Below are 26,484 nucleotides of genomic sequence, written 5' to 3'. Positions count from 1 at the left end.
AATAGGACACTTATCCACACTAGGACACTATGCACAGCAATGTGCATAATTTGAGCTATCATGTCTTTAGCACACTATAAGAAATAGTAGCTAATAATGATGCTTGTCATAGCAAGCACTGCTAAAGAAAAATGGTGAAGAGAAATAAGCAACACAGGAGAAGGTATTAGTACGCTTTAATGAGTGTGAGTAAATTTGAGCGTGTGTGTCCTGTCACAGACCTGTTCAGCTCTAGTGGTCTCACCCAGACATCACTCCTTTAATTTGACCCAGTCGAGTGGCCTGTCCTTTGGGGTGATGTTGGGCTGGGCACAGAGCCCCATGGCACCCACAGTGTGAATATCACAGCTGGGTGGCCATTGTCCGCCAGCCCCTGGCCCAAACTACACTCACAGACCAGGAGCCTGTGATCAAAGGCCCTCCGGATTAACGCAGCCCAGATACAGAGGACCGGCGCTAGGGGAGGGATGGGTTCAAAAGCAAAGAAGAATGCTCCTAATTACACTCCTTTCACTTCTTTCCTTGTCTCACCCTTTGGGTGCTCCCCTTGTCTTCCTTTTAGGGCGTTTGATATTGTGTGTGAGTGTGTGAACGCCATGTGTAGACTCTTCAGGCTACAGTGAGTCTGTGAGAAAGCAGTGCACTGTGACAGGATAGTGATATTAAGAGTAGACCACAAGCAGACCCTTCGAATCAGAGATGAGCAGAAATTAAGGGGGCAAAAGAGAGGAAGGGAGAAGACGGATTGTAGGTTGAGGATGGGTGAGGGGGCATAGAGGTTCAGGAATTTCTGTTTCACCAGAGAAGCAGTTTGTGGGAATGGGTCATAGATCTGCAGAAATACATTTCTCATTGGGGAAAGTCTGTGTGAGAGGAATGGCTTGTATAAGGGGATGTGTCATAAAGATAATTAAAAGTATTGTTTAGGATTAACTGTAAAATGTTTGGTGTTGTTATTCCTACAAGCTGAATCCCTCAGCCAGCTACAGATGAAAGATGAAAACGGTGCTACTCGATATCTGTATAAAGAGTAGGCCTATATGTGGGTTGCTTTAATTATTGGTGCTTGTTCAGGCACTACAATTTTAGTGATCTGAACAAACCCCTGACCCTGAGTATTAAAATTCTGGACACTTTATCCCTCACCATTTGTGCTACAGTCATGAATATTACATTAATTTGTGTTTCTTTTTTAAGAGAGGTGTGCTATGACCTTTCTAAGTGATCAGACTTGCGTTTTTCATCTGGTGAACGATAATATAAAAAAAATCACATAGACTTGGATTGAAGGAGTAACCTAAACCATATCTTGGGAGAGTATAAGTATCGTAAAGACTTAAGACCCACAACACCCTATCACCCACTTACTTAAAACTACTTAGAGCAACCATAATTTAATATGGACATTGTTTTATTAGTTATTTTGTTCATTCTTTCTACTAGCATTTTTTATTGTTCTTTCTGATAACATTAGTTCTCACATTTTATCTGATTTAAATACATTTTATGAAGACAGTATTATAAAGATTTTCCTTCACAATCAACACAAAATGTGGCAAAATTCTACACATTCTATGTTTGGCTAGTAACTGCCTTTGTTGTCTTTAACCATGTTCAGCCTTTTCAGTCATCGGCCATGAATGTTTTTTAACATTTCTGATTTGTCTTTATGCATTTCAGGTGTGGAGTGTGTGTGGAGGGGGTGTGTGTTAGGCCCCAGGTCAGTGCACAGAGGTGAAACAGCGTCATGGAGGACGGTGGCCTGAGATTATTGTCCGCTGTGCTGTGTGTGTGCCATACCCTCCTACTCAACTGCCCATGTGAGTAACACACACACACAAAAAAAAAACGTTAGCACACACCTATGTCGAGCAATTGGAATTGAAACCACGTACAATGGTCTAAACTAGTCTTCTCCGCTGGTTTGAAGGAATAATAATTATGGATTATGGTCTGTTGTCTTCTTCAGCTGTTCTGTCTCTCTCTTTTCGTGTGGAGCCTCTCTCTGTGGTTCAGAAGCAAGGCGGAGCAGTCCATCTGCATTGCACGGCGCGTCCAGCTACAGCCAGACTCAGCTGGCTATTTCAGGGTCGACCACTAGACCCCAGCCACCAGTCTGGAGTGGAACTTAGTCCAGGCTCCCTCTCACTGCCATCCCTCCAACCGGCTTTCACGGGCTCCTACCAGTGCATGGCTCACTCCGAGACAGGCTCCATCATTAGCCGCCATGCACGAGTGCTCATTGCAGGTAGGCATATATAATCACACTCATAGTATGCTGACAAATACACTCTCTGCGCAGCTGTAAGAGCAACACTCCTGCAATAATGCACTTCAAAGAGGTTGCTGGTGAAGAAAGACAGGAAGTATCAGAAGGCGGATTTATCGAGCCATTAACACTGTTAGATTGGCCAACCATAGATGAGTGTTTGAAGGGAAGGAAATGGGTCTTTCTTTTCAGTCTGGCACTTATCCAGACACCTCTTCAGCAGTATCCTTAATGAGCCCAGGGTCTTCCTGTGTCGTACTGAGAGCTGATGCCGGGAAGGGCGACCTATCGGACGCAACCCCTCTGCGTTCGACCCAGGGTCTGATCAGGGTTGCAGATAAGGCTGCATTATTCAGTGGAAAGCACATGTTCTCTGCCACTCACAATCCAATATAAACACCTCATTGACAGAAGGTCTTTGTGTGAAGTGCTGCTGCTACGAATGGATATACCAGTTTATTACACAGTTCTCACAAATGTTTGAATCTGATTGGTCAGTTGCCACATTTTTGGTTAGATATTTTGTATAATGATTGTTGAACTTTATAACTTACCATCTGTGCTAGTTTCCGGTCTCTCATATAACTCCACAACTTCCTCCTCCTACTTAAAATCAACATTTTATGTTCATTTATTGGTTTACTTCATAGGTAGTCATCTAAAAAGCAGGATAATGTTCAATCAGCTGGTCATCTTGCAAAATAAACCCCTTCAGAGTTCTTTTACACATTGCTGTGAAGTGATTGAGTACTCTTTTGATTTCTTCATTCAGATATTGAGGAGTTTGCGGAGACCCATCGGAGATCATTTACTGTAAATAAGGGAGACACTGCTGTTATTGAATGCCCACTTCCTCGCAGCAATCCGCCTGCTCTGCCACGCTACCGGATACGTGGGAAATGGCTGGAACAGTCTACAGGTACAGATAAGACTGCCTCACATGCCAAACCCTCCAGAAGCACATGAAGAAACAATTGAACAATTTGAAAGTTTGTTTCTTTTGTCTATTTTTCAGATGAGTATTTAATCCTGCCCTCCGGGAACCTTCAGATTGTGTCAGTGTCTTCAGAACATCAGGGAATGTATAAGTGTGGTGCTTATAATCCTCTAACCCGAGAGACTCAAGTAGAAGCTCATGGCACTAAACTCATAGTCAAAGGTTGGTTGAGGGAACTCTATTAGTTTTTTCTCTAGGTATCACAAAGTTTTGAGAGTTTAACATCTGATTTCCCACATAGTTCATAGTTTTTATAAATTATGATGCTGTAAAAATGAGCAGCTAATATATTCTGAATATTTTTTTTCTGGGTGTGTACTGTAAATTAAAATTGAATGTAATATATCTGAAAGAATGAAGAATTATGTGTTTAGTAGAACAATCTTGCTAATATGATGGGAAGATGACTAATAAAACCATCGCATTCTTTCTTTCATGTAGATTCAGAAGGCTCTTCACCTGTAAGGATTGTCTATCCCATCACCCCTCGCAATCTTACAGTGGACCAGTCTGGATCTCTGACCCTTGAGTGTGTCGTATCAGGAAGTCTTTCTTCAAAAGTCAAATGGTTTAAAGATGGGGCGGAGCTTTCATTGAGCTCCAAATGGATGTTGTTGCATAGAAACCTGGTGTTGAATGACGTTCAACTGAGTGATGGAGGACATTATTGCTGCTCTGTTCTGACTGACCGTGGAGCTGTGGTCAGTTTCAACTACTCTGTGAATGTGCTTGGTAAGGAAATATTATTAATAACCCGTCATGTTTCCAAGGTTTAGGGTAGCATAGTCCATGTAGTTCAGGTTCCTCTCAAGTTCCTCAACCATTTTATTGCTCACTGCATGAAGGGCCTTAATTATTATTTTTCTATTTTTCTAATTATAAAATTTCCAATTTCCTACTTGGAAAATATGCAATAAAATAAAACATTATGTCAAACTTGGAAACTTGTCCATATTTGCTCAGTAATAAAACCTGTTAGCAAATGTTTGTACAACTGCACAACAAATGGAAGCATTGCCATTTTGTTTCTTTATACATAATTTCCGAACAACGACCAACAGAATGATTGGATGACGGTAATATTCAGAAGAAATATCCCACATCCCATCAGCAGTAGTTCATGTGGAGTATTATTTCATTATGTGTATAATAAATCCAGCACGCTTCTCCTCTTTACAGCGCAAGTAATCGTCCTGCGAGGTTTGTCAGATCAGGCTGTGACTGTGGGCTCCTCTGTAAGATTTACCTGTGCTGCCAGTGGTAGTCCAACCCCCAAAATCACATGGCTCCACAACTCTGCCCCTCTCTCGTCTTTACCCCACCTTCAAATCTCTGGCCTCTCCCTTCATATATCTTCAGTAATGGTTAAAGATCAGGGAATCTACCAATGCCTGTTTGACAATGGCATTAGCTCTGCACAATCGGCAGGAAGGCTCAGTGTTCAATCAGGTAAGCCGATACTCCACTGCACTCTATAGCAACTACCCAGAACACCCTAGCAAATAAATATATATATATATATTGCTTTTAACTAATTAATCACATTTGTTTTGTAATTAATTGCAAATAAATTGGACTGAAAACCTTCCCAGAGTAGTGAATTCGGGTTGAAGGGTCACTATAGAAATTTCTGCATACCAGGGTTACAGTGCTTGCGCCATTGTAGATGCTCAGTGTGTCCCAAGTTCATCTAACAGTGTGACGTTAATGACACAATTTCACGTGCTTCAGTAATTTATTTGCGTTAACTGATTTTGAATTAATTGCATGCGTTAACTTTGACAGTCTTAATATATATTATATTATATAATTATATATATATACACACACACATTTAAAACAGTGTTTTATCAGCAGAAGATACAGGTTTACCGTACAGTGAGTTGGGACAGTATATCCTTCCATCAGGGCAGAGAGTTTAGCTGGAGTTTGGTTGGAGAAGGGGGAGTTGGGGTGTGTGTATTTGCCTGGCAATGAGAAGGCTGTGAGAGTGAGCTTTGTGCGTGCTGTTGGGGATAAGCTCTTGGACAGCGGAATGTAAGGAGTAACTACACAAGGTTATGACGAGGACCAGACCACCCAGCTGTCAACATCACACACAACTAGCTCTATATTTATTAATACACATCTCTCTCACACACAGCCCTCCCCTGACCTCCTCTGAGGCTGTTCCTCAGCCTTGTTTTGTGTCTCCAAACATGATTGATAAGCTTAGAGATATGCAGACTTCAGAATAGATAAAATATGATGGAGGTCTTTTCCAAATGTTGGCTGTTGGCTCGTATCACTTTTTTCCTGGCTCAGCTACAAGAGTGATTTATTTTGCACTGATAAAATTCAGGTCAGTGTAAAAGCAGAGTTGTTTATGTTTAACGGCAAGATTTGAGATAGATATGTGATCCGTAGGCTGCTGGAAAAGGAATAAACAGCATTAGACGTGATCTGCTATTTTGCGATGGATGCTGATTGGACTTGTGTTCTTAAAAAAGACCCCATGAAATGTCTTGACGTGTGCTGTTTAATTTCCTGTTCTTGACGTGGTTTAATTTCCTTGTTGTTTTATAGGCTTCAGTTTGTCACAACCATTGACAATGCTATTCCTATAGCCTTTGCTATTCAAAGGCAGGCGGAGGGGCATAATTAATGTAGAGCGCATTTGATTGGACAGAAATGTGTATATGCCCCAGTGAACAAGTTTGTTTCAATGTTCTGCCCTCAATGTTTTCCTAGTAGATTATTAAATCAATTTTAAGGCCTCCAATATGCCTTCCTGGTGAGTTTGGATGATGTACAGCCCGAGCGCAGTCTGAGCCCTGACTGTTCCTCTCAAACTCGCTTTCTGTGTCTCTGTCTCTCCCTTGTAATGTTTATATACCCTGCGCGCCAATCATTAATGATCGTGCACATGTGAGTCAGAAAAGAGAAAGACCTACTGTACAGAAAAAGAGACAAGATCAAAGCATCAGAAAAATATTTACTGTATCTTGCTTTCATTAGTGGTGCTTGCTAAGGCACCATAGGTTTTTGAACAAACCCGTAACTTAAGTAAGTATAACCTAAGATTTGGCTCCAGTACTGTTTGTGCTATGGAAATGAGTACCTCATATCGCCTGGTAGATGATAGAATGACTGTGGGCCAGTCCCAATACCCACACTTGCAGTCTTTGCACTTGACCACTTGTTTACATACATGTAGAATTTAGTCCCAAGTGTTTAAGTAGTTGTAAAGACCACATGTGTGTAGAACCTTTGTGGAGCTAGTGTGCATTAAGGGCACTGAGCTTCTGTATTGTCTGACCTAGGACAGTCTTGCACACTTGTTTCCTGTTGCATGCATGCTCTTTCAAGTGGCCTCGGCCCCAACTGTGGGCACTGGGACAGGTCCATAGACTTATTTTGAAGGAGGAACCGGAGTCAGACCAGACTTGGAGGTGAGCGGGGTGACTCGTGCCAGTAAAAAGCTACACAATGTCCCAGTAGCAACCATGCAGATCACCCTAGCACAGGGGTGGGCAAACTCAGTCCTGGAGGGCCACTGTCCTGCAGAGTTTAGCTCCATCTCTAATCAAACACACCTGAACAAGCTATTCAATGTTTTCAGGAAAACCAGAAGGCTATAGGCAGGTGAGTTTTATCAGGGTTGTTAGAGCTAAACTCCGCAGGACAGTGGCCCTCAAGGACTGAGTTTGCCAATCCCTGCCCTAGCAACACCCTGGCAACCTCAAACAGAGTCCTAGCATTGTTAGTATTACTCAAATTCTGTTCATTCTTTTTAAATGCCAGGTGTAAGACAGTGGCTTACCCTTAAATAATCCAGGGCTTGCCCTATGGCTCAAACAGGACATGATTGGAAGGTGGTTATGTTGAGCTGGTGTATTCTCTCTGGTATTTTAATGGCAGATGGGTGGAATGTGTGGTGGCTGGCTGCAGGCCCAGTTTGAGCTCTAGTGTTACTGACTCTGAGGCTGTTTGTTTTGTAAGGTAAACCAGTGCCACACACCCAACAACTGAGAATGAGACCCCAAGAACCAGCAAAAACCTCACCTCTCCTACAACTGCTTTTCAGCTGTTTAGCTGGGATTATTCAGTTGCTATCTGACTCTTACTCTGTAGTGACTTGAATATTATAATGTGTATACAACACACACACAGTGCACAATTCTTAACAATTCTATATACAGTACAGTACTGTGCTTTTAATGTGATGTAGTTACACATTACATGTACTCACTATAGTAATAACAGAAAATTATGCCTAAGTTCAAGCAACTAACCTTAAACCAAACTCTAACCCTAACCTTACCCTACAAGTAGTAAGTAGTTAATTAATATTACATTTTTATTCCTCTACAGAACCACAGTCTAGTTCCATGTCTGGGTTTCCAATGGAGACACAGCCTTCTGTCCTCCCTATCCAGAGTGATGAGGGTGACGAACTGTTCCTCTCCATGGGTGAGGAGGGGCTGGGAGAAACTATAGGACAGCCCACTAAGAGAATCAACGACAAACCTACCCCAGAAGCACCAATCATAATCAGCCCACCGCAAACGCACAAACCCAACATGTATGATCTAGAGTGGCGAGCAGGTCGGGACTGGGGCATCCCTATCAATGCGTACTTTGTAAAATACCGCAAGGTAAGAAATCATAAAGTATGCTCATATATTTTCCGTTATTAATGTTTTACTGATGTACTTCTTAAGAGGGGCACAAAATGTAGACTATTATTACCCCGTCAAGAATGACTGAATCTCGCTCCACCCTCTTCTTTTTCCTTGGCGTTAGTTATAAGGTCAGATTTATAGCTATTAGATTTGAGAATGAGCACATAACTCATAACAACGCCCTGTGCCGTTTACTGCAAAGTCAGTGCTAACACAATTCAGCAGTCTTTGCCAGCCAAGAGCGTTTTGGTAAGAAGTTGGTCATTTCCTCTTTAAAAGCCTGTGTTTTCTTCAATAATAAGCTCCCTTGACTAATAAAACTGCTCTGGTTCTTTTCAAGATTGCATTGGCAGCGCTTGTCACATTGGCTCAGGAATAAATGACATAGCTTGTGCTCTCAGGAATAGTTGAGTGGGTTTATCTTTTGTTATGATTTAGAGTAGGACAACAAGAAAGAAGTTACTGTTCTTTGTTGAACTTTATGTGCAGTATGTGCAAAGTCAAACACAGAATATGAGGGTTGAAACGATACGGCCATGTGCTTGAGGTCTCTGCACACGGTAAGACTGTTCCCTGATTGCGCATGTGCTGTATGCCCCTGTAGGTGGACGACATGGGGAATGTGGTGGGGAACTGGCACACAGTGCGGGTGCCAGGCAGTGAGAAGTCTCTGCCCCTGTCTGAGCTGGAGCCGTCCAGCCTGTATGAGGTTCTGATGGTGGCCCGCAGCGCTGCAGGAGAGGGTCAGCCCGCCATGCTGACCTTCCGCACTGGAAAGGGTGAGAACATATACATAGTACTTTGAAAAAAAAAAAAATACAATACTGTGCAAAAGTCTTGCCCATGTTAGTATTTTCACCAAATTATTTTCACACTGCCCGGCCAAAAAAAAAAGATTTTTTTTGTTTTAAATAAGCAAATGCTCAAGAGTCTATGAGTGGATCATTATTGCAGTGATTATGTTTCTAGCATGTTAGATGTTTGGCAACAGTTCATCTAACTCTAATTGATGGAGTGTGTAGCTTTTCATTTCTTAAACAACCATGTAGGAAGACACATCGTGGCCATATTCCAGGATAACAATGCCAAGATTTATCAGGCTGAAATTATGAAAGAATGGTTAGGAGGGAGCATGAAGAATCATTTTCACACATGAAGCGGCACCTCTGAGTCCAGACCTTAAATTCATTGAAATTCATTGGGATGTGCTGGAGGAGACTTTACAGAGGGCTTGACTCTTGCATTGTCAATACAAGATCTTGATGAAAAATCGATGCACCCGATGAAAAAATGTTGTGATGTTATTTACATCAAGAGGATACATTTTTGGTCATTATTTTTCTTCATTTGAAAGAAATAAATATATTGATTAAATTGATCAAAAGTGACTGTAAAGATGTTACTTTATTTCAAATAAATTATCATTCTTTTTTTTTATTCATCAAAAAATCCTGAAAAAAGTGTCATTATTTCCACAACAATATTAAGCAGCACAACTGCTTTCACCATTGATAATAATAAGATAATTGATTAATAATAGATTTCTTGCTTACCAAATAGGCATATTGGAATAATTTCTGAAGGACCATGTGGGCACGTGAGCTTTGCCATTACAGGAATAAATTGCTAAATATATTAAACTAGAAAACAGCTATTTTAAATTCAGTTACTGTTTTTATTTTATTTCTGAGCAAATAAATGTAGCCTTAGTGAGCATAAGAGACTTCATTAAGAATTGTATTATTAATCATAAGGATCATGCTGTATCAGCATTAGGAATCAAATCGATTTTATTTTTCTTTCTTTCTCACTCTCTCAGAGAGAACTTCCCCCAGTAAGAATCCCTCCAAGGCTCCAATTGTGTCTGTTCCAGAGAAAGTGCCGGAAGATAAAACCACTAACACTTATTATGGAGTGGTCATACATGACAGAGGTAAGAGGACATTCCAAAACCATATTGTACCACCTCTGCTTACTAATTATCAGAAATTTAAATCCTGTCATGTGTCCCCTGTTGAACATAAAAAAGATATTTTGAAGAGTGTTCATGCTGCTTTTTTCTCCATATAGTGAAAACATATGGTGACCAGGGTCTGTTAAGCTCCTAAAAAGGACTACAAATTTAGTCTACACAACCTATGTTTTTATTTTATTTTGAGTCTTCTGAAGCCATAAAATAGCCTTATGGTCACGATAGAGTGGTGCAGGGATGACAACACGGGTTCTTCCCTCAATCCCTCGAGATTTTCCTATGGGGTTTTCTAATTATTATTTTTATTTATTTTTATTTATGAGTAAAATAAAGCCTGTGGTAAAAATAACTAGACGTTACTTTGACGTTTTATTCTACATCGTAAATTACACCCATACTGAAAACGCAAATTTTTAAGCAGTTATGTTTTGTTTCTTTTTGAAAATGTATTTTGCTTATAAGTAGCTAGATAAGAACGTTTGGGCTGTGAGTGTGTGCAGTTTACGTTGTTGAACAAAACGTCAAAGAAATATCAACGTCAAGTTAAGTTTACCACAGGCTTTATTTTACTTATAAAATGAAAAATCCCGTTATAAAACCCCGTAGGAAAATCACGAGGGAACCAGCGCCGAATTAGTCTTTCAGGTTTTGACTTCATCCCTGCACAACTCTGTAATAAGAGTGCATAAAGGTTCTTCAGAGTTTCTGCTTTTGTGTTCCATTACAAAATACGACATAAGAGAAAGTAAACGATGATGACAGAATCATATTGGGTGAAGTATTCTTTGTGTGTGTGTGTGTGTGTGTGTGTGTGTGTGTACACATTTAAATCCTAATGGGTTTGGGCCCACTGTTATTTGCCACATAAATTTTGCTCTGTCTTTCTCTCTTTGCTTGCGTCTCTGTGTCTATGGCTCAGAGCCCATTCAGTAAGTACTCAATTGACTCTGGCATGCTGTGGATCTGTTATGTGTGTTGGTTTATTTTATCTTCGTCTGCTCTTTTGGTCTTTTCACTGATTGGATGTTGAGGTCACATTGTGCACTTGACATAAAAGCTGCTGTTTATTTTTGGAAAACAAAATAATTAGGGTTTAGATTGCATTTACTTTTTACTAACTTCTGATTGGTTGGTTTCATCCCTAAGTTCCCGAGGCCCCAGATCGGCCAACTATCTCTATGGCAACAGAAAGCTCTGTCTATGTCACATGGATCCCACGGGCCAATGGTGGCTCTCCAATCACGGCCTTTCGAGTGGAGTACAGGAAACAAGGCCGCAGTGGTGACTGGATCGTGGCGGCCGATAATATCTCACCACTTAAACTGTCTGTGGAAGTGCGTAACCTGGAACCAGGTGAGGGGAAAATTTGTGAAACTGATTCCCAGGCCTAATTAATATTATTTAATAATATGATATTTATAGTTTATAATAACAATTGTTAATTAAATATTGTTATTCATATTTATTATAGTTTTGTCAAATAATAATAAGTATTAAAAAGTCATGGAAATTACATTTTAATATATTAATATAATACTAGTAATATTTTTTTTATTGACTTAATAATTAAAAACTGTGTGTGTGTAAATCCTGTTACATGCACTTGAAAATGTGAATACCTGAGAAAAAACATCCAAATCTGGAACATCCAAATTTGTATAAAAGTGGTTGGGGACATAAATGTATGATGGGCTTAATAAATCTTTTCATGACAGGTTCCACATACCGCTTCCGTGTCATTGCCATGAATAACTATGGTGAAAGCCCTGCTAGCGGCACCTCCAGGCCATACCAGGTCTCCTCGTCGAATCCACCCGTCTCAAACCGTCCGGTCGCTGGCCCTCACATCTCTTCCACTGACGCTGTCAGTGATACTCAGATAATGTTACGCTGGACTGTGAGTATACTTGTAAGCAACCACACGAATGCATTAAAATCACATTCTGTAACTGCCAAATAATCTAAAATGACTAAAATTGATTAGTTCTGACACAACCTGAGCTGCCCATCTAGCTTTTAATGCAGCGCATCATGAAGTCCAATGCTGACACAAAGGCTTTTACTAACAGTAGGCAACAAAATATGTTTTGGCTAAAATAAAGGCAGCTGCCTATAGAGGCGGTAGACAGCGAGGCAGCTCACTAGGTTTTGGAACAGTTTCTGTCAGGCACTCAATAACTCATCACTGAATAAACTGAGTTTTTCTATCATTCTATGCTTCTGTATGTGTATTATTAGCACATTAATCTTTAAAAGGGCCTCGCCACTTGTACAAACAAATGTTGTCGGGCCTGTTGAAGGAATAACACTGAACCTCACATTAGCAGCTCAGGGGTTTAAACTAGTGTGTGTGTTAATGGTTTAGACATATGCCTTTTATATCTAATGGCCAATTTAATTATACTCACATTTCACGCTTAATTCGAAAATGAGAGTGTAAAAACTGTCCAGAACTAACCACATAACAAGCCTCCCCGGTTTGTTCTTCTCTGCGGTGCCAGTTGTGCCGAAGTGTTTTTCAGCACGTTAGCAGAGTGTTTGTGCGTGCACTTTTCCAGGCTCTGTATAGTAGCTTTTCCCATCAGCCCCTGAGAAAACACCCCAGAATGCCCAATCAACTTACAAACTTATAATTGGCAGAGGTAAAAAGTGCAGTTTTTTTCCTGGAAAAAGTGTGTGTGTGTGTGGGGGTGGGGGTGGGGGGGTTACAGATTAGGAGGGCTTATCCAGCTCTAACGAGTGGAACGGAGTGAGTGAGATGAGCTATTTTTAGAAGACATGCATGAGAAAGAAAAGGTTTGCTGTGTCTTAAAGGAGTAGTAGTAGGAGTAAGTAACAATTTGCCATTTACTCATCTTTGTTATTTGACTTTCTATTGTGGAAAAATCAATCAATTTGAGGATATCATAATAGTATTCAACTTCTGCAGTATATTCCAGGTCTTCTGAAGTCATACAACAGCAAAATCTATGTCATTATTTACTGAAAACCAATCCAAACTTAAAGGGGATAGTTCACCCAAAAATGAAAATGATGTCATCGTTTAATCACCCTCATGTCTTTCCAAACCCATATGAATTTTGTTTATCTTCAGAACACAAATGAAGATATTTTTTATAAAATCTGAGAGATGTCCATCCCTCCATTGACAGCTACTCAACTACCACTTTGACAATTAAAAAATTATACTAAAAAGATTGTAAAACTAATCCATATGAATTAAGCAGTTTAATCCAACTGTTCTGATGAACAGATTCAATGTAGGATTCTGTTCACATTTAAACATTCATCAAGCACACATCAGATATGGTAAATGGAAGCTCAAGCATGCTTGCTTGAAGTGCGACAACCAATGAGGTTCATTCTCGTGTTACGCATCACATCTGAGCCTCCTCAAGAACCAATGAGGTTTGGTCTTGCGGGTCAAGCAGGTACGGTTAAAGCTGCAGTCCGTAACTTTTTTGGGTTAAAAATTTTTGAGCAAGTACATAACCAGCCAGTGTTCAAAACTATCTGCTTGCCGTAGCTCGATTCATAACGATTAGCTTGTAATGATGTTTTTAATTCCAGTGGTACTGGTGGATTTCCGCGGGAGATTCGAGCATGTCTTTGCGTCATTACGTCACATCTGTACACATAAAGAAGGAGTCTCGGCTAGTAGGCTATATTGCGTGTGAGGATGTTGGAGGTGGAGATGTATTGCCTTTTCTCACAGCACTTGATATAATTAAACAGAAAGGTTCAAACGACAATCACCAGTGACAACTGGAGATTCACCCGCTGTAAAATGCAAAAGACTTCAGACTTCGGGAGTGGCTACAAAAAAAAAGAGACTGCAACCGGACCCATGCGAAAACAAGGATAATATCAGAAGGTCATTAAATGTAGTCACGCAATGCTGATGTTGAACATTAACAATTTGAGAACAAAGTATAATTTGCACGGTTTGACGTGATATGATAAGCGATTGTTAGATTTAATCAGCGCGATTTACTGCAATGCTTTTTTCCCCTTAGTTGGTCAGAACAAAAGTGGATGTTACTTGCTTGTTCAGATGACATTTTCCAGTGAAAATTATTATATTGGTCATACTTCCAAAAAGTAGAATCTGTGATTCTGAATGCCAGTATCCACACCGGCGCTGACAGCCGCACAAACATTGGATTCATCCGCGCTGTGCCGTGCCGAGGCACAACCCACGTAAAGTTGATAATTCCGCGAATAACTGCGATTGCAGATTTCGAACAGAGATGGCGAAAAAAGAGGAAAAACTACAGACTGCAGCTTTAAGCTTCTCTTTATGTTCACTGATCAATGTTTTCATGTTAATAAAAGCATAAATTTAATCTGTTCATCATTTATACCGAACGTGTCTCTTCAGAAAACTTGGACTAAGCAACATCGTTTTGTGAATTAGGTCAACCGATTCTTTAAAAGGATCAGACTGAAAAGAATGAATTGTTTTTACTAATGGGACATTGCCTCTGACCGCTCCATTTTGATATTTTTAAGGTGCTTTTTTTGTAGCGTCCTTTCCCATTCACATTCATTGTATGTAAGAGAGCACCATGACAATCAGCAAAACATCTCCTTTTCAGTTCCTTGAAAGAAATAGTCATGTATGGAACGGGATGAGGGTAAATAAATAAAAACTGAAATTTTATTTTTTGGATAAACTAACTCTAAAATGTTAGCTATAAGGTTAGCCAATCATAACAAATGTCATTGACGTCTAGAAGTCTTAAAGGTACAGTACCCCAAAAAATGAATTCTAAGGGTCAAAAGTATGGCCTCTTTAAGTAAAAATGGATGTCTTGATTCTAGTAAACCTTTAGTTAAGTTCTGATTTTTGAGGGCATAATTGTTAGCGAGTGTATATTGAGGAAACAAAAAATATATAATTTGCTTTTTCTTTCACTCTCTTTCATAGTACACTCCCTCCAGCAATAACAACACCCCCATCCAGGGATTCTACATCTACTATCGGCCAACAGACAGCGACAATGACAGTGATTATAAGAGAGATGTGGTGGAAGGTGAGATCATGGTGTCTGTCTTTGCTCTGTTGTTGCTTTTATTACACGGCTACTTGCACAATAAATAAATAAATGTGCATGAAATTTTGACATTTTATTATGTGAGAAGACTCTTCAAAAAAGATACGAGAGACATGAAACAAACACAGCCGTAGAGTGCATACACAAACGCCCACTTTTTGTTCTGGAAGTAATTTTTCCATTCATTTTTCCCATTGGGATTTTAAAAGAAGTGTTACAAGCCATGAACCAAACCAACCAGCTATGAGGTTTATCACAACATTAACAACTTTTATTTGAAGCAAAAAAAAAAATTGATAATCAGACAAAAAGACAAAGGTATATATAATATAAAATATAAAACTATTCATTTAAAGTTGTTGATTATATCTAAATCTATAAACAATATATTTTAAGTTTATTGAAAACTATTCTTATATATATATATATATATATATACACAAATATTTAAGTATTTTGTGAGCATAGGGAGGTTAACTCGAAAACTTATTTCACAGTGCTTCATGGGAGTGGGCGGAGCTAAAGAGCTCTTTTGGCTTAATTTGCTCCCTGCGACTCTCTGATTGGTGGAATTTCCTGCACAGCATAATGGCTAATATAGTTCTTCACCATAAATTGTACTGTTAAACGTGATTAATTTTAAAATAAGTTGAAATGTGGACAGATTGCTTGCACAAAAGCCTATACCATCGATTAACAACCCCTGAACTCAAAGGTCTGACTTTAAACATTACATTACAAATCCCTGTGGAGTTTTTTCTTCTGAAAACTGATTGCTACGCTCTGCAGGAAATCCGTTGCGTGGGACAATGGTCAGTTATACAGTTTAGTAGTCATAACACACAAATATTTGACAGATAAGTGCTACGATTGACCAATCAGAATAAAGCATTACAGAGAGCCGTGTAGTATGAGCGTTTAATGTATATTCTGTCTCAGAGGGGGAGGGACAAGGAAAGCGTAATCTGTTGATTGATGTGTAGTGAGTCCTGCGCTCAGAGTAATGAGTCGGTGTAAAATGTGTTTTTAATAAATGGCTGCCGTACTAATGGGCCTGAACTGAAACCCAACACTGACCGTTCAGAGAGGGATTCGAGTTTCTGAGAGGAATGTTAACTGCCTCGCCTCTCCTCCGCCTCCTATTTTTACTTTTTGCACCTTTTCTCTCTATTCACATTGGCCCCTCAAACCTCTCCTCGTCCATCCAAACACGCTGGGCAGATAGGATGACCTCATAAGTCTCAGCTTTTACAGAAGTATCTCAGCAGTGTGTTGTATAGATTGTTGGTCTTAAAGTTAATGTGAAATGTTGTTTGCAATCCATTTTGCTTACATCATCTGAAAGTTCTCAGCAATCTACATGATCAAAACTGGAAATACAACTCACAATAATGTATACAATCTACTACATGCCTTCTGTCATTTGATGGATAGTTAATACTTTTTTAGCAAGAAAAGGCTTTTTCGTATAATTCTAAATATGTTTATCTTCAGATCATGGTACACCTGACTTTTTTCTTGTGAAATTTTACTGGTTTTTAGTAAAGATAAGAATAACTGTTGTGTGTGTGTGTGTGTGTTTGTATAAAATATATATATATCAATGACGATGTGTAGGCTACAGCTGCCCCATGCTCTCACACAGATTTTTGAAGGAAATCAATGAGATCAGCGGGACTTTTGCCTTCAAAATTAGTCATGGCATACATTACAGTCAGTCAGTTATGTTATTACCCTGACAGACCGAATAGAGTTACGTGACTCTGCGTTAAGCTGGATAAGGCTGAATAATGGATTTTTTCCGGTACGTTTGAACCTGCTGGGAGTCGAGGAGGGAAAGAAACAATAATTTGTGGGTTAAAAAGCTATTGAATCTACAGGAATATATTTTACTTTATGCAGTTCGCTACAGATGTGGTTAGCTAGCTCTGACTACCAGTAACAGTACGCGCTCTGACCATCCAATCAAAGGACGTGAAAATGCAGACGTTATTGTACGCCTGCTAGATGGCCCCGATGCAGTCAAATCGAAATCTGATTGGCTGATTAAATCTGACTGATTATCTGATTGGTTAAAGCAACAGTTTCATTGCCATTCATTTTAAGCTACAGGCGCCGCGCTATTGATTCTGAAGGCAGATTTCTTTGGCCATGGCAACACATGATGGCTGAAATATGATTGGATAAAAGCTCTAACATAAACATACACTACTGGAAGCAGCGCAACCAAGAGGAAAGCTATGAAATTAAGAGAATGGACTATTGGGAGTAATTTAATACTCATTCATGGAAAAAATATATTTAAGTGAAAGTCAGTGATTCTGATAGTGTTTAGGCCAGCAACGGCCCACCTTTGCTGTATACACAGACATTATGCAAACAAAAACTTTTATGTTAGATGCGAAATAATCGCATTTAATCGATATGACATTGTCTACAGATTCAATAAACTGTTCTATTTTAGAATATCAGGCTTTCATATGTCAGGGTCAGTTTCAACAGGGTTAACTTCAAATGCATAGGAAATAAGACTCAAACCTTGTGAGTTTGTGAGTCTTTTTGAGCGATTCATCAAAATCGGTTCACTAGAGTCATTTGTTTCTGAATCAGACTTCACTCGCTGTGATGTATTTTTTATTTTTGTGAACAGCCACCAAAGACAATGCACAAGAAGACACTTTTATTTATTGTACTTTTTGAGATACTCTAACGTTTTATCAATTCAGACTGCAAACTCACAATTTATATATAATTTATTTTATCATGTTACAGTTGTTTTTGCCAAAACACTGGTATATTATGTGTGCAACGGAAAACAAACTGCATCAAACAGCCTGCAATGCTTTTCTTATGTATGTGTCAGTCTGTAAGTGTTTGTTTTGTGTTTTCCTCTTCCATTATGCAGTACAGCAGCTGTTCGTTTAGTGTACAGTATGCCTTCACTGTATTAAAAAGAGAAGTGAGTTACACAAATAAAATATTGTGGAACAAACTGTAATTAGAGAGCTGGCTCTCAGCATACATGTGTGAGAGGCTGAGGCGAGCGGCTGCTACGATCTGTGTGTGTGTGTGTGTGTGTGTGTGTGTGTGTACACAGGGCCCTGAGTGTGTTCAGTGGGAATACTGGAGCCAGGCCAGAACAAACGTTAAGCTGCCTTATAAGGAGCCTGTCTGCAGCAAAGCAACTGTCTGAATCCGTCTGGGACACTGTGAGAATGAGAGTGCGAGAGTGTGTGTGTGTGTGTGTGTGTGTGTGCAAGAGAAAAATGAGATTGAGCAAATGAATTGTGGTTTGGAGAGAACAACACATGCTTTGAGAAAAGCCCTGCTCATTCAATAGTCACTCTCATTGCCTTCCTTTTCCCGCCTCCTCCCCCAGGCTTCAAATTCTTGCATATGATTGGTCAACTCCAACCTGAGACGTCCTACGACATCAAGATGCAGTGCTTTAACGACGGTGGCGAGAGCGAATATAGTAACGTAATGATCTGCGAGACCAAAGGTGAGAGGCTGAAGTACTGTCACAGGAATGCTATACTTAGCATGTAGACAGGAACCCATAAAGCCCCCGTGGTAATGACAGAGGAAAGCGAGCTATCGTTTTATTAGTAGCTAGACAAAGAGAGACATTGTGCCGCGTCTACTCGACATCATTCACTGATAACTGCCCTTAATGCAACACTGTTGAAATCAAACCAGAGCGTCATTCACAGCCAGAGCAAATACAAATCATGGAGTGCAAACAGACCTGCTGCTACCACAAACTTTAGGACTGACAACGGATGCATTGTTATATGCCAGCACTTACTGTAGCACTTAGTTAGTGGTGCTTTATTATTGCTTATACTTGGGGTCAGAGATTTGAACAAACCCCTAATCCTAAGTATTAAAGCATTAGTATTAAATGGTACAGAATTGATCCCACCCCATTAGTTCTACAGACATGAATGGTACATCAAATCGTGCAGCTTATTGAGGAGAGATGCACTGTTCTAAGCAATCGGCTCAAGATTGTTCACCTTGCGCTCAATAAATGGGAGGAAAAGTAATCCATAGAGTAGAATATTATAGAGACTTGAGGTGGGCTTTCTTGTGATTTAGATAACACTATAGAAATGATATAGCAAATGTGCTAAAGCTCACTCCAAATACTCTAGCAACCACCTAGAACACCTTAGAATTTGCATTGGAAAGTGCTAAAATCACTTCAAACACTAGACCTTATGCACCAGAGAAACAAGCGCACGGCCATCTTCAGTTTATTGTCTTTGAACTTCCTTTTTTGGGATAGCTCTGTATATCTCTATGGCATCACAGTTGAAGAGCAATTAGCTGGTGAAGTGGATTTACTTTATTTTAGAGTTAACGAAAGTTACCATGAGCATTGTAACGTTTGAAGCGGATGTCATAACAAATGTCAGTAGGCCGACAAGCGCTGAAAAGGGGCGGGGCTATATCATGTCTACAGCAGGTTAGCAATGACCTACTTTGATTTGAAGCTAAATTGGACAAAAAGACAAAGGTACAAGACTGTGCACTTAACAGCTTTAATGAGAGAATCCATTTAAGCATTGCAAATGATATAATTAAATAAAAAATGATGGGAAAATATAAAACTATTGAATAAAAGGTGTTAATTATGTATATAGTAACAGCATATTTTATGCTTACTGCAAAATATGCATATTTAAGTAGTTTGAGAGCATAGGGAAACTTATTCTTCATCATTCACAGTGCTTTATGGGAGTGGGCGGAGCTAAAGAGTTCATTTAACGTGATTTGCTTCGCCCTAAATCGCGTACCGTCTGAGTAGGTACCACATTTGAATTTGAATTGACTTTGCGGACGTTAAAAAGTATGCTCTATGTCGTATGATTATGTGTAATAAGAACGAAATTCGGACATTCGCCATGTTGTTAACGTCACATGACAGTTGCGTCGCTTCAGTGCCATTCACAATTCCTCTCCCGTGGCCTCATGGGATAGTAAACTGTCCATCAAATGCACACTTCAGAATCTCGCCGGAAGTAATAGATCATCCAGGGACTTTTCACCTACAGTTTTTGAATACCATGTATGAGTAAAAAAACAAAATATACTTGTTGAGCCCGGGCAAGCATCATTCCCTTCTGTAAATGTAAAAAAAAATTATTAACCAATAAATTTAGAGCTTGTGCTATATTCTCTTGAAAGACATCCAGATGTTTCATCCCCTCAAACTCACTTTGTTCTCTTTCTTTCCCTCCAGCCCGTCAACTTCCAGGTGTGCCCAGCCAGCGCCCCATAACCCCTCCAGGGTTTTCCCCTGCAGATACACCCAGCCAGCCGGGCGGCCTGCTCTACCTGATCGTGGGATGTGTTCTGGGCGTCATGGTGCTCATTCTGCTGGTCTTCATCGTCATGTGCTTGTGGAGAAACCGTCAGCAGAACAGTCTTCATAGTATGTGCCACCTTTCCTGTTTACTTCCTAGTTTTTGGGGCCACTGTGTACTTAGTGATTACTAAGAAAACTATTGAATTGCCATCATTGTAGTGTCCAAAAATCATTACAATATTTTGTTTCCTCATAATGTATATTTTGATGGTGGAACATGTTACTTTAAGTATCAATTTCTTTTGCTGCTGCCGTTATTATTTTATTGAGATATGTAGTAATGAGGCCAGCCGCGCTGTGTTGTTTTAGTTTATGCAGTATTTCTGTAAGGTTAAGAGAGGTTATGCTGTGTCAATAATGTCTTTATGAAATTGAGTTCGAGTCCACCTACTGATCCAGGCCTGGTTTTCATTGCCTCTCCTCGACTGCCGGCCCTTTGAAGTTTTCTTTCTTTCTCTCTTTTTTCCTCTTTTCCACTCTCAATGAGATTGAGTAACAGAGTAAACAGTGCTGGCCACAGCGGTGTGTATAAGTAGTAACACAGACACACCTCCCCCTGAAATAGGCCACAAATGGGCCTGCTAACTTTCATCACACACACTCCAGTTCACTGCTAGTCTGTTTGGCAAAAGAGTTATGTTATGTTTCATATTCGTGCGTTGTTTCTTCAGCATTTTTTGTACAATATTGACTAGTATATTTTCAGTATAGTGTCTACATTTTACTATCCATGTACACTATCGTTCAAAAGTTGGTGGTCGGTAAGATTTTTTAAACGTTTTTTAAAGAAGTCTTATGCTCATCAAGGCTGCATTTATTTGATCAAAAATACCGTAAAAACCGTAATGTTGTGAATTTTTATTGCAATTTAAAATAGCTGTTTTTTTTTTTCTTTAATATATTTTAAAATGTAATTCCTGTGATGTAAAGCTGAATTTTCAGCATCATTACTCCAGTCTTCAGTGTCACATGATCCTTAAGAAATCAATATAATATGCTGATTGTACTAGAAATTATTCCTATTATTATTTTCAATGTTAAAACAGTCGTGCTGCCTAATATTTTTGTGGAAACCGTGGTAATTTTGTTTAAGGATTTTTTGATGAATAGAAATATTTGAACATAAATGTCTTTAGTGTAACTTTGAACAATTAAATGCATCCTTGTTGAATTGAATTATTAAATTCTTTCAAAAAAATGTAATCTTTTGAAGGGTAGTGTATAATAATTACAGAAGAATTTGCAAATAGTTTTAGATGGAGTTTAGCATGTCACACATGCCATTAAAAATATACTAATGTAAGAATATTCTGTGTAGAATACGACCCTCCAGGTTACCTGTACCAGTCTGCAGAGATGAACGGTCATGTTCTGGAATATTCCACACTGCCCGGCTCCAGCCATGTGAATGGAAGCGTGCACACGGGCTGTGGACACACCGCTCCCATGATGCCCCAGGCCTGCCATCACCTCCACCACAAATTGCCCAATGGTCTGGCTTTGCTGAACGGATCAGGAGCCCTCTACCCTCCCGGGCATCCTCACGCACATGACGCCCCTCTGCCCCACAACACTATGGAGTACGATCACCCACACCCTCATCACCTTCGTAATGTGAGTAGATGTTTGTGCATTGTGCGGTTGTATTTAGTTTTTTGGTTCCCGTGCAGTGATATGGTAAACAGTTTTTGTGTTAAAGGTGTCACTATATTGTGGAATGCTGCATTGACCAATCAGCATCCAAGATTACTAAAAACCTTTTCTAATGTGTAGTGCAGTATAGTATGTACTGTAGCATGGCATGGTGCAGCAAGTTCATATTTAATTGTCTGGGTCATATTTTCTTTTACTTTGTGCATTTATGTTCATGGTTGTCTAAATGTACTCAAATTAAGTTTGATTAGACGCATAAGCTTGAAAGTGTTTTCTCCTCCCTTCTGAAAGTTAATATGTATATAAACTGTATATTTGGAATAAATACGATTTTTAATGTTTTTGAAAGTAGTTTCTTATGCTCACCAAAGCTCACTTTGATCAAAAATACAGTAAAAACAGTAACTTTTTTTTATTTGTTAACATTAGTTAATGCATTAACATGAACTGAGTGAGCAATATATTTGTTACAGTATTTATTAATCTTTGTGAATGTTAGTTAATAAAAATCGGCCTGTTTATTCGTATTAGTTAAAAGTGCATTAATTAATGTTAACAGATACAATGTTGGATTTTAAAAGTGTTTTAGTACATATTAACTAAAACTAATACATATGAATAAATATTGTTCATTGTTAGTTCATGTTAACTAATATAGTTAACTAATGTTAACAAATTAAACCTCATTGTAGTGTTACCAAAATCTCTGTTGTCCAATTAAAATGTCTTTTTAAAATATATTTTAAAATGTAATTTATTCCTCCAGTCTTCAGTGTCACGTGATCCTTCAGAAATAATTTGAATATGCTGATTATTATTGGTACACACTTAAAAATAGATCTTTGTTAGTTGTCATTTAATAATATAATATAGTATGTTGTGTTATAATGTAATATAGTGCAGTAGTGTAGCCTGATATAATTTAGTGTAACATGTTATTGTATAGTATGGTGTGATATGTCAAATACAGTATAGTAAAAGGCATTTTAGTCATTTTTATTCAAGTGGTCCATCTTCTCCCCTGTATATTTTTTGCTATAGCATAGCATAGCATTGTGAGACTGAAAGTAACTCAGTCATGTATAAGTGTAGTGTTTGAGTAATGAGAAATGAAATATGGCTTTTGTTGTTGCAGGGAGGGGGAATATACACGGCTCTGCCCCAGAACGATTCGTCCGACTGCATGAGCTGTCAAAACTTCTGCAACAACAACAGGTGAGAGAGAGGGAAATGCAATACTTGAAAAGTCAAGCCCAGTAGCTTGTTAATGTTTGGTGTTTACATGCCTGCAGAATTATGTTTTGCGCAGCACGCCTCCAGTCAGCAAACCAATCATCTGTTCCATCTGGTTCTCATTTCACCCCTGACCTGAGCTTATTCTCTTCTGGGCTAAACACACACACACACACACATACACGCATGGCAACTCCTCTCGTCGAGGCTTGTTTGTGTACTCTAGTGTGTCCGGCAGTAACAGTTTACACTGAACGCACCCTTGCTACAGTCTTAATGAGCGGAGTGTTTATTTAGCCGCGGCCGGCGGGGGAGCAGAGGGAAATCCTTCTGAATGGAGGCTGATATCAGCGCACTAACTGTGTGCATCTGTGCACACTTTATATCCCTGATTACTTCTCGAGTGCATGTGTATTTATACTCGCAGGTATTGTTTGTTTATATGTTTATGTCTACGTATGTGTGTGTTGAAGCCTCTCTGTCTTATCAGCATGCGCAAACACACAGAGACACTGTTGAGTCTGGTCAGGCAGCGTAGAGACTTGCGGAAATAAATCTGTGATCTCAGATGCGATCAGAGTTTGAATAAAGTAGAGGTGCTTGTTGCAGCTGGTGCACGGGCTCGAGCTGTACTGTAAGGAAGAAATTCATAGAAAAATTTAAATGCTCTCATTTACACATCCGCTTACCAAACCTGTATGATTTTCTTCCGTCAAACATAAAAGGAGAAATTTCGAAGAATGCTCATGCTGCTCTTTTGCATAAAACAAAAGTATATTGTGACAAGAGCTGTCAAACTCCACAAAAAAGCACCTTTGAAATATAATAAAGGTAGGTATGCACGATTTAAGTCAATTATTTGTTTACAATTACCATATTTTGACATTAAATTACCTTTGCTGTCATCAAATACTTAATCTTTAAAAGACTTTAATAACTTTAACTTAAATAACATTGTTAAATGTAATCTTTACGAAATATAAAAGGCAATTAAAAAAAATGAAATGGTTAAAATGCAAATCTCAAAATACATTTTTCCATACTGTGCATTATAATGTTGTGATGCCTAAATTCCTAAATTTACTCCAGTGAAGTATTTTAAACAATTGATTTTAATTTATTTACACAATATATTACAGAGTTTGAATATTGCTCATTTATTGGTAATTGGTCATAACATGAAAATAATAGTTTTAATATGTTGTTAAGATCCGTCACACTAGGTTTGACACCAGTCTGTTAAAACCATTCAAAAAAATTGTTACTTGAAGTAAAATAAATGTTAAAATGAAATAAAATTGTGTAAAAACAATGTATTTTATTTCTTGTAGTTTGCCAAGGAAACATTTGTCATTTTCATTTAGTTTTACCTTGATGTACTAAAATAACAAAAAAAAAAAAAAAAAAACTATATAGACAGAAAAAGACAAAAACACAAATTACTAAAACTTTATCTATAATTATAACTGAAAATAACACTGTTTCTCACACACACACACACACACAAAATTTCAATTCCATGGTGCTTTTTGGTCAAAATGATGTCCATGCAAGATTTGAGTAGAAATGCTTCATAAATTGAAATCTTGGCAAGAGGACATACATTTATAGCTTTGTTTTCATGGGAATATCTGGAAAATGTTTAGTTTTAAGTTTGGTTCAAGAAAGTCAAAGTTTACAGTGCAGTGGCCATCATTTATGTCTTGCGTTTGTGTTTTGTGGACAGGTGTTACACGAAAACCAATGGCACTTTCTCGGGCGGCACTCTCCCCCTAATGCACCGCGTGGCAGCGCGCCAACCCGACGGGCTCGAAATGATGCCCCTCAACCCCGTTCTGTCTCGCTGCCGTGGACGTGACAGCCCACAGCTCAACAGCTCCCAGGAGAGCGATTCAGCCGAAGTGGCGCAGGAGGGCAAGACTCCACCCCTTTCCCAGAATTCCCCTTGTCTGCCTGTGGAAACAAAGTCCACCCTCGAGCAGCAGAGAGGTGAGAGAGTTTCAGCGCTATAAAGAGCTCTCTGATTCACTCCACACTCCCTCTGAATGAGGAAAGTCAGTGTTTCCTCTTGCTGTTCAGGAAATTACTGCATTGGCAAACTGTAAATTACCCATCATGCAATATTATTTTACCTGACTAGACTGCTGCATACTGGAGCTGGTGCATAAATCTTTTCTATCTATTTGTGTGTGTGTAACAGGAGTTCAGCCCGTGCGGCATGAAGACTCCGAGGGTCCCGTGGTGTGTTGGGAACGGCTGGGACTGCCCGATCTGGACTGTAAGGAAAAAACAGCCTGGATCTCTACCGGAAGCTTGACTGGAGATTTCATCCAGCCTACAGTGCAGGAGGTCTGAACATATCAAACATGCAGACACTCTAAACAAGAAAGAGTACGAGAGAAATTGGGAACAGGAACATGGACACATTTGAAAAAAAAAGGAAATGGCTAGTGATGGAATGGTCAGAGACATTGTGTGATTTGAAGTGGACACCAAACTGACCGCTTCCAGAGCTGGAGAAGACCGGCGAGGGAAAGCAAGATGGAAATAAATACAATGAAAAGAGACTTTTATGCAAGGATGTGCAGAAAACTCAAAGGCTGAAACGATCCCATTTGTGACTTTTAAAAGTAAAAGCAAAAACTCTTTAGATGACTTATTTATTTTTTTGTAGTAGTAAAATATTATTTCATATGAATGTATCTGTTGTAAGAAAAAAAAGTTTGTCTTTTATATTATTTATGCTTTTTTTTTTTTTTTGGATGAGAAACTTATTTTTTTGTTCTTTATTTGTCTTTATATATATATTTTTTTTTTGTTCCACACAGTGTGGAGTTTAGCCATTGTATGTGTAAAGTTTTGTTATAATATAAAGAGAACATTAAGTATTATGTCTATCCATATCCTTCTCTAATGTTTTAATGCTCTACCTTACTATAGGGCTCTCGAACTACCGAAAATGGATGAATAATAACAGATTTATATGGCCCCTTAAAATGGATTATTGCACCCCTAAAGCACATATGGAACCTACAAATTTGATCGCTTTACTATAATCGATAAAGCAGCCTGAACTGTCCACTAAAGAAATATCAGAAATATCCACTAAAGTGTCCGGCAATTGCGACAGCTCTTTGAAGTTTTCCGGAGTCAATCCCGCAGCCTCCCAGCCACACCTCCTATCCATGCCTCTTTGTTAACCATACACAAACTTAAGTGCTTGATTGACCTTTGACCCTCCCAGAATGTGTTGAAGGGCGCTGGT

At 39.0% G+C, this 26,484-nt stretch overlaps 1 protein-coding gene across 2 annotated transcripts in view; it reads left to right on the top strand.

Annotated features, from left to right (window-relative positions):
* The window catches only part of cdon (cell adhesion associated, oncogene regulated), a 39,762-nt gene extending 13,655 nt beyond the window's left edge, over positions 1–26,107 (top strand). The window contains exons 2-19 of one of the 2 annotated variants that reach the window (XM_056236779.1): positions 1,681–1,820; positions 1,970–2,248; positions 3,042–3,188; positions 3,285–3,428; positions 3,708–3,998; positions 4,446–4,715; positions 7,620–7,903; positions 8,535–8,709; positions 9,750–9,863; positions 11,049–11,255; positions 11,618–11,799; positions 14,833–14,938; positions 18,339–18,461; positions 20,208–20,399; positions 21,652–21,947; positions 23,122–23,201; positions 24,946–25,208; positions 25,420–26,107. In XM_056236779.1, coding sequence (XP_056092754.1) covers positions 1,748–1,820; positions 1,970–2,248; positions 3,042–3,188; positions 3,285–3,428; positions 3,708–3,998; positions 4,446–4,715; positions 7,620–7,903; positions 8,535–8,709; positions 9,750–9,863; positions 11,049–11,255; positions 11,618–11,799; positions 14,833–14,938; positions 18,339–18,461; positions 20,208–20,399; positions 21,652–21,947; positions 23,122–23,201; positions 24,946–25,208; positions 25,420–25,574 — 3,381 coding nt within the window. In that variant the 5' untranslated portion in view covers positions 1,681–1,747 and the 3' untranslated portion in view covers positions 25,575–26,107. Of the gene's footprint in view, positions 1–1,680; positions 1,821–1,969; positions 2,249–3,041; positions 3,189–3,284; positions 3,429–3,707; positions 3,999–4,445; positions 4,716–7,619; positions 7,904–8,534; positions 8,710–9,749; positions 9,864–11,048; positions 11,256–11,617; positions 11,812–14,832; positions 14,939–18,338; positions 18,462–20,207; positions 20,400–21,651; positions 21,948–23,121; positions 23,202–24,945; positions 25,209–25,419 lie in introns of both variants that reach the window. The other variant, XM_056236778.1, reaches the window with a different exon arrangement.
* The last annotated feature ends 377 nt before the right edge of the window (positions 26,108–26,484 follow it).

This window comes from Rhinichthys klamathensis, unplaced genomic scaffold (genome assembly GCF_029890125.1).
Source record: "Rhinichthys klamathensis goyatoka isolate OS25496 unplaced genomic scaffold, OSU_Roscu_1.1 h1tg000464l_1, whole genome shotgun sequence".
Classification (NCBI taxonomy): Eukaryota; Metazoa; Chordata; class Actinopteri; order Cypriniformes; family Leuciscidae; genus Rhinichthys; species Rhinichthys klamathensis.
This window is presented reverse-complemented; position numbering and strand designations above follow the sequence as displayed.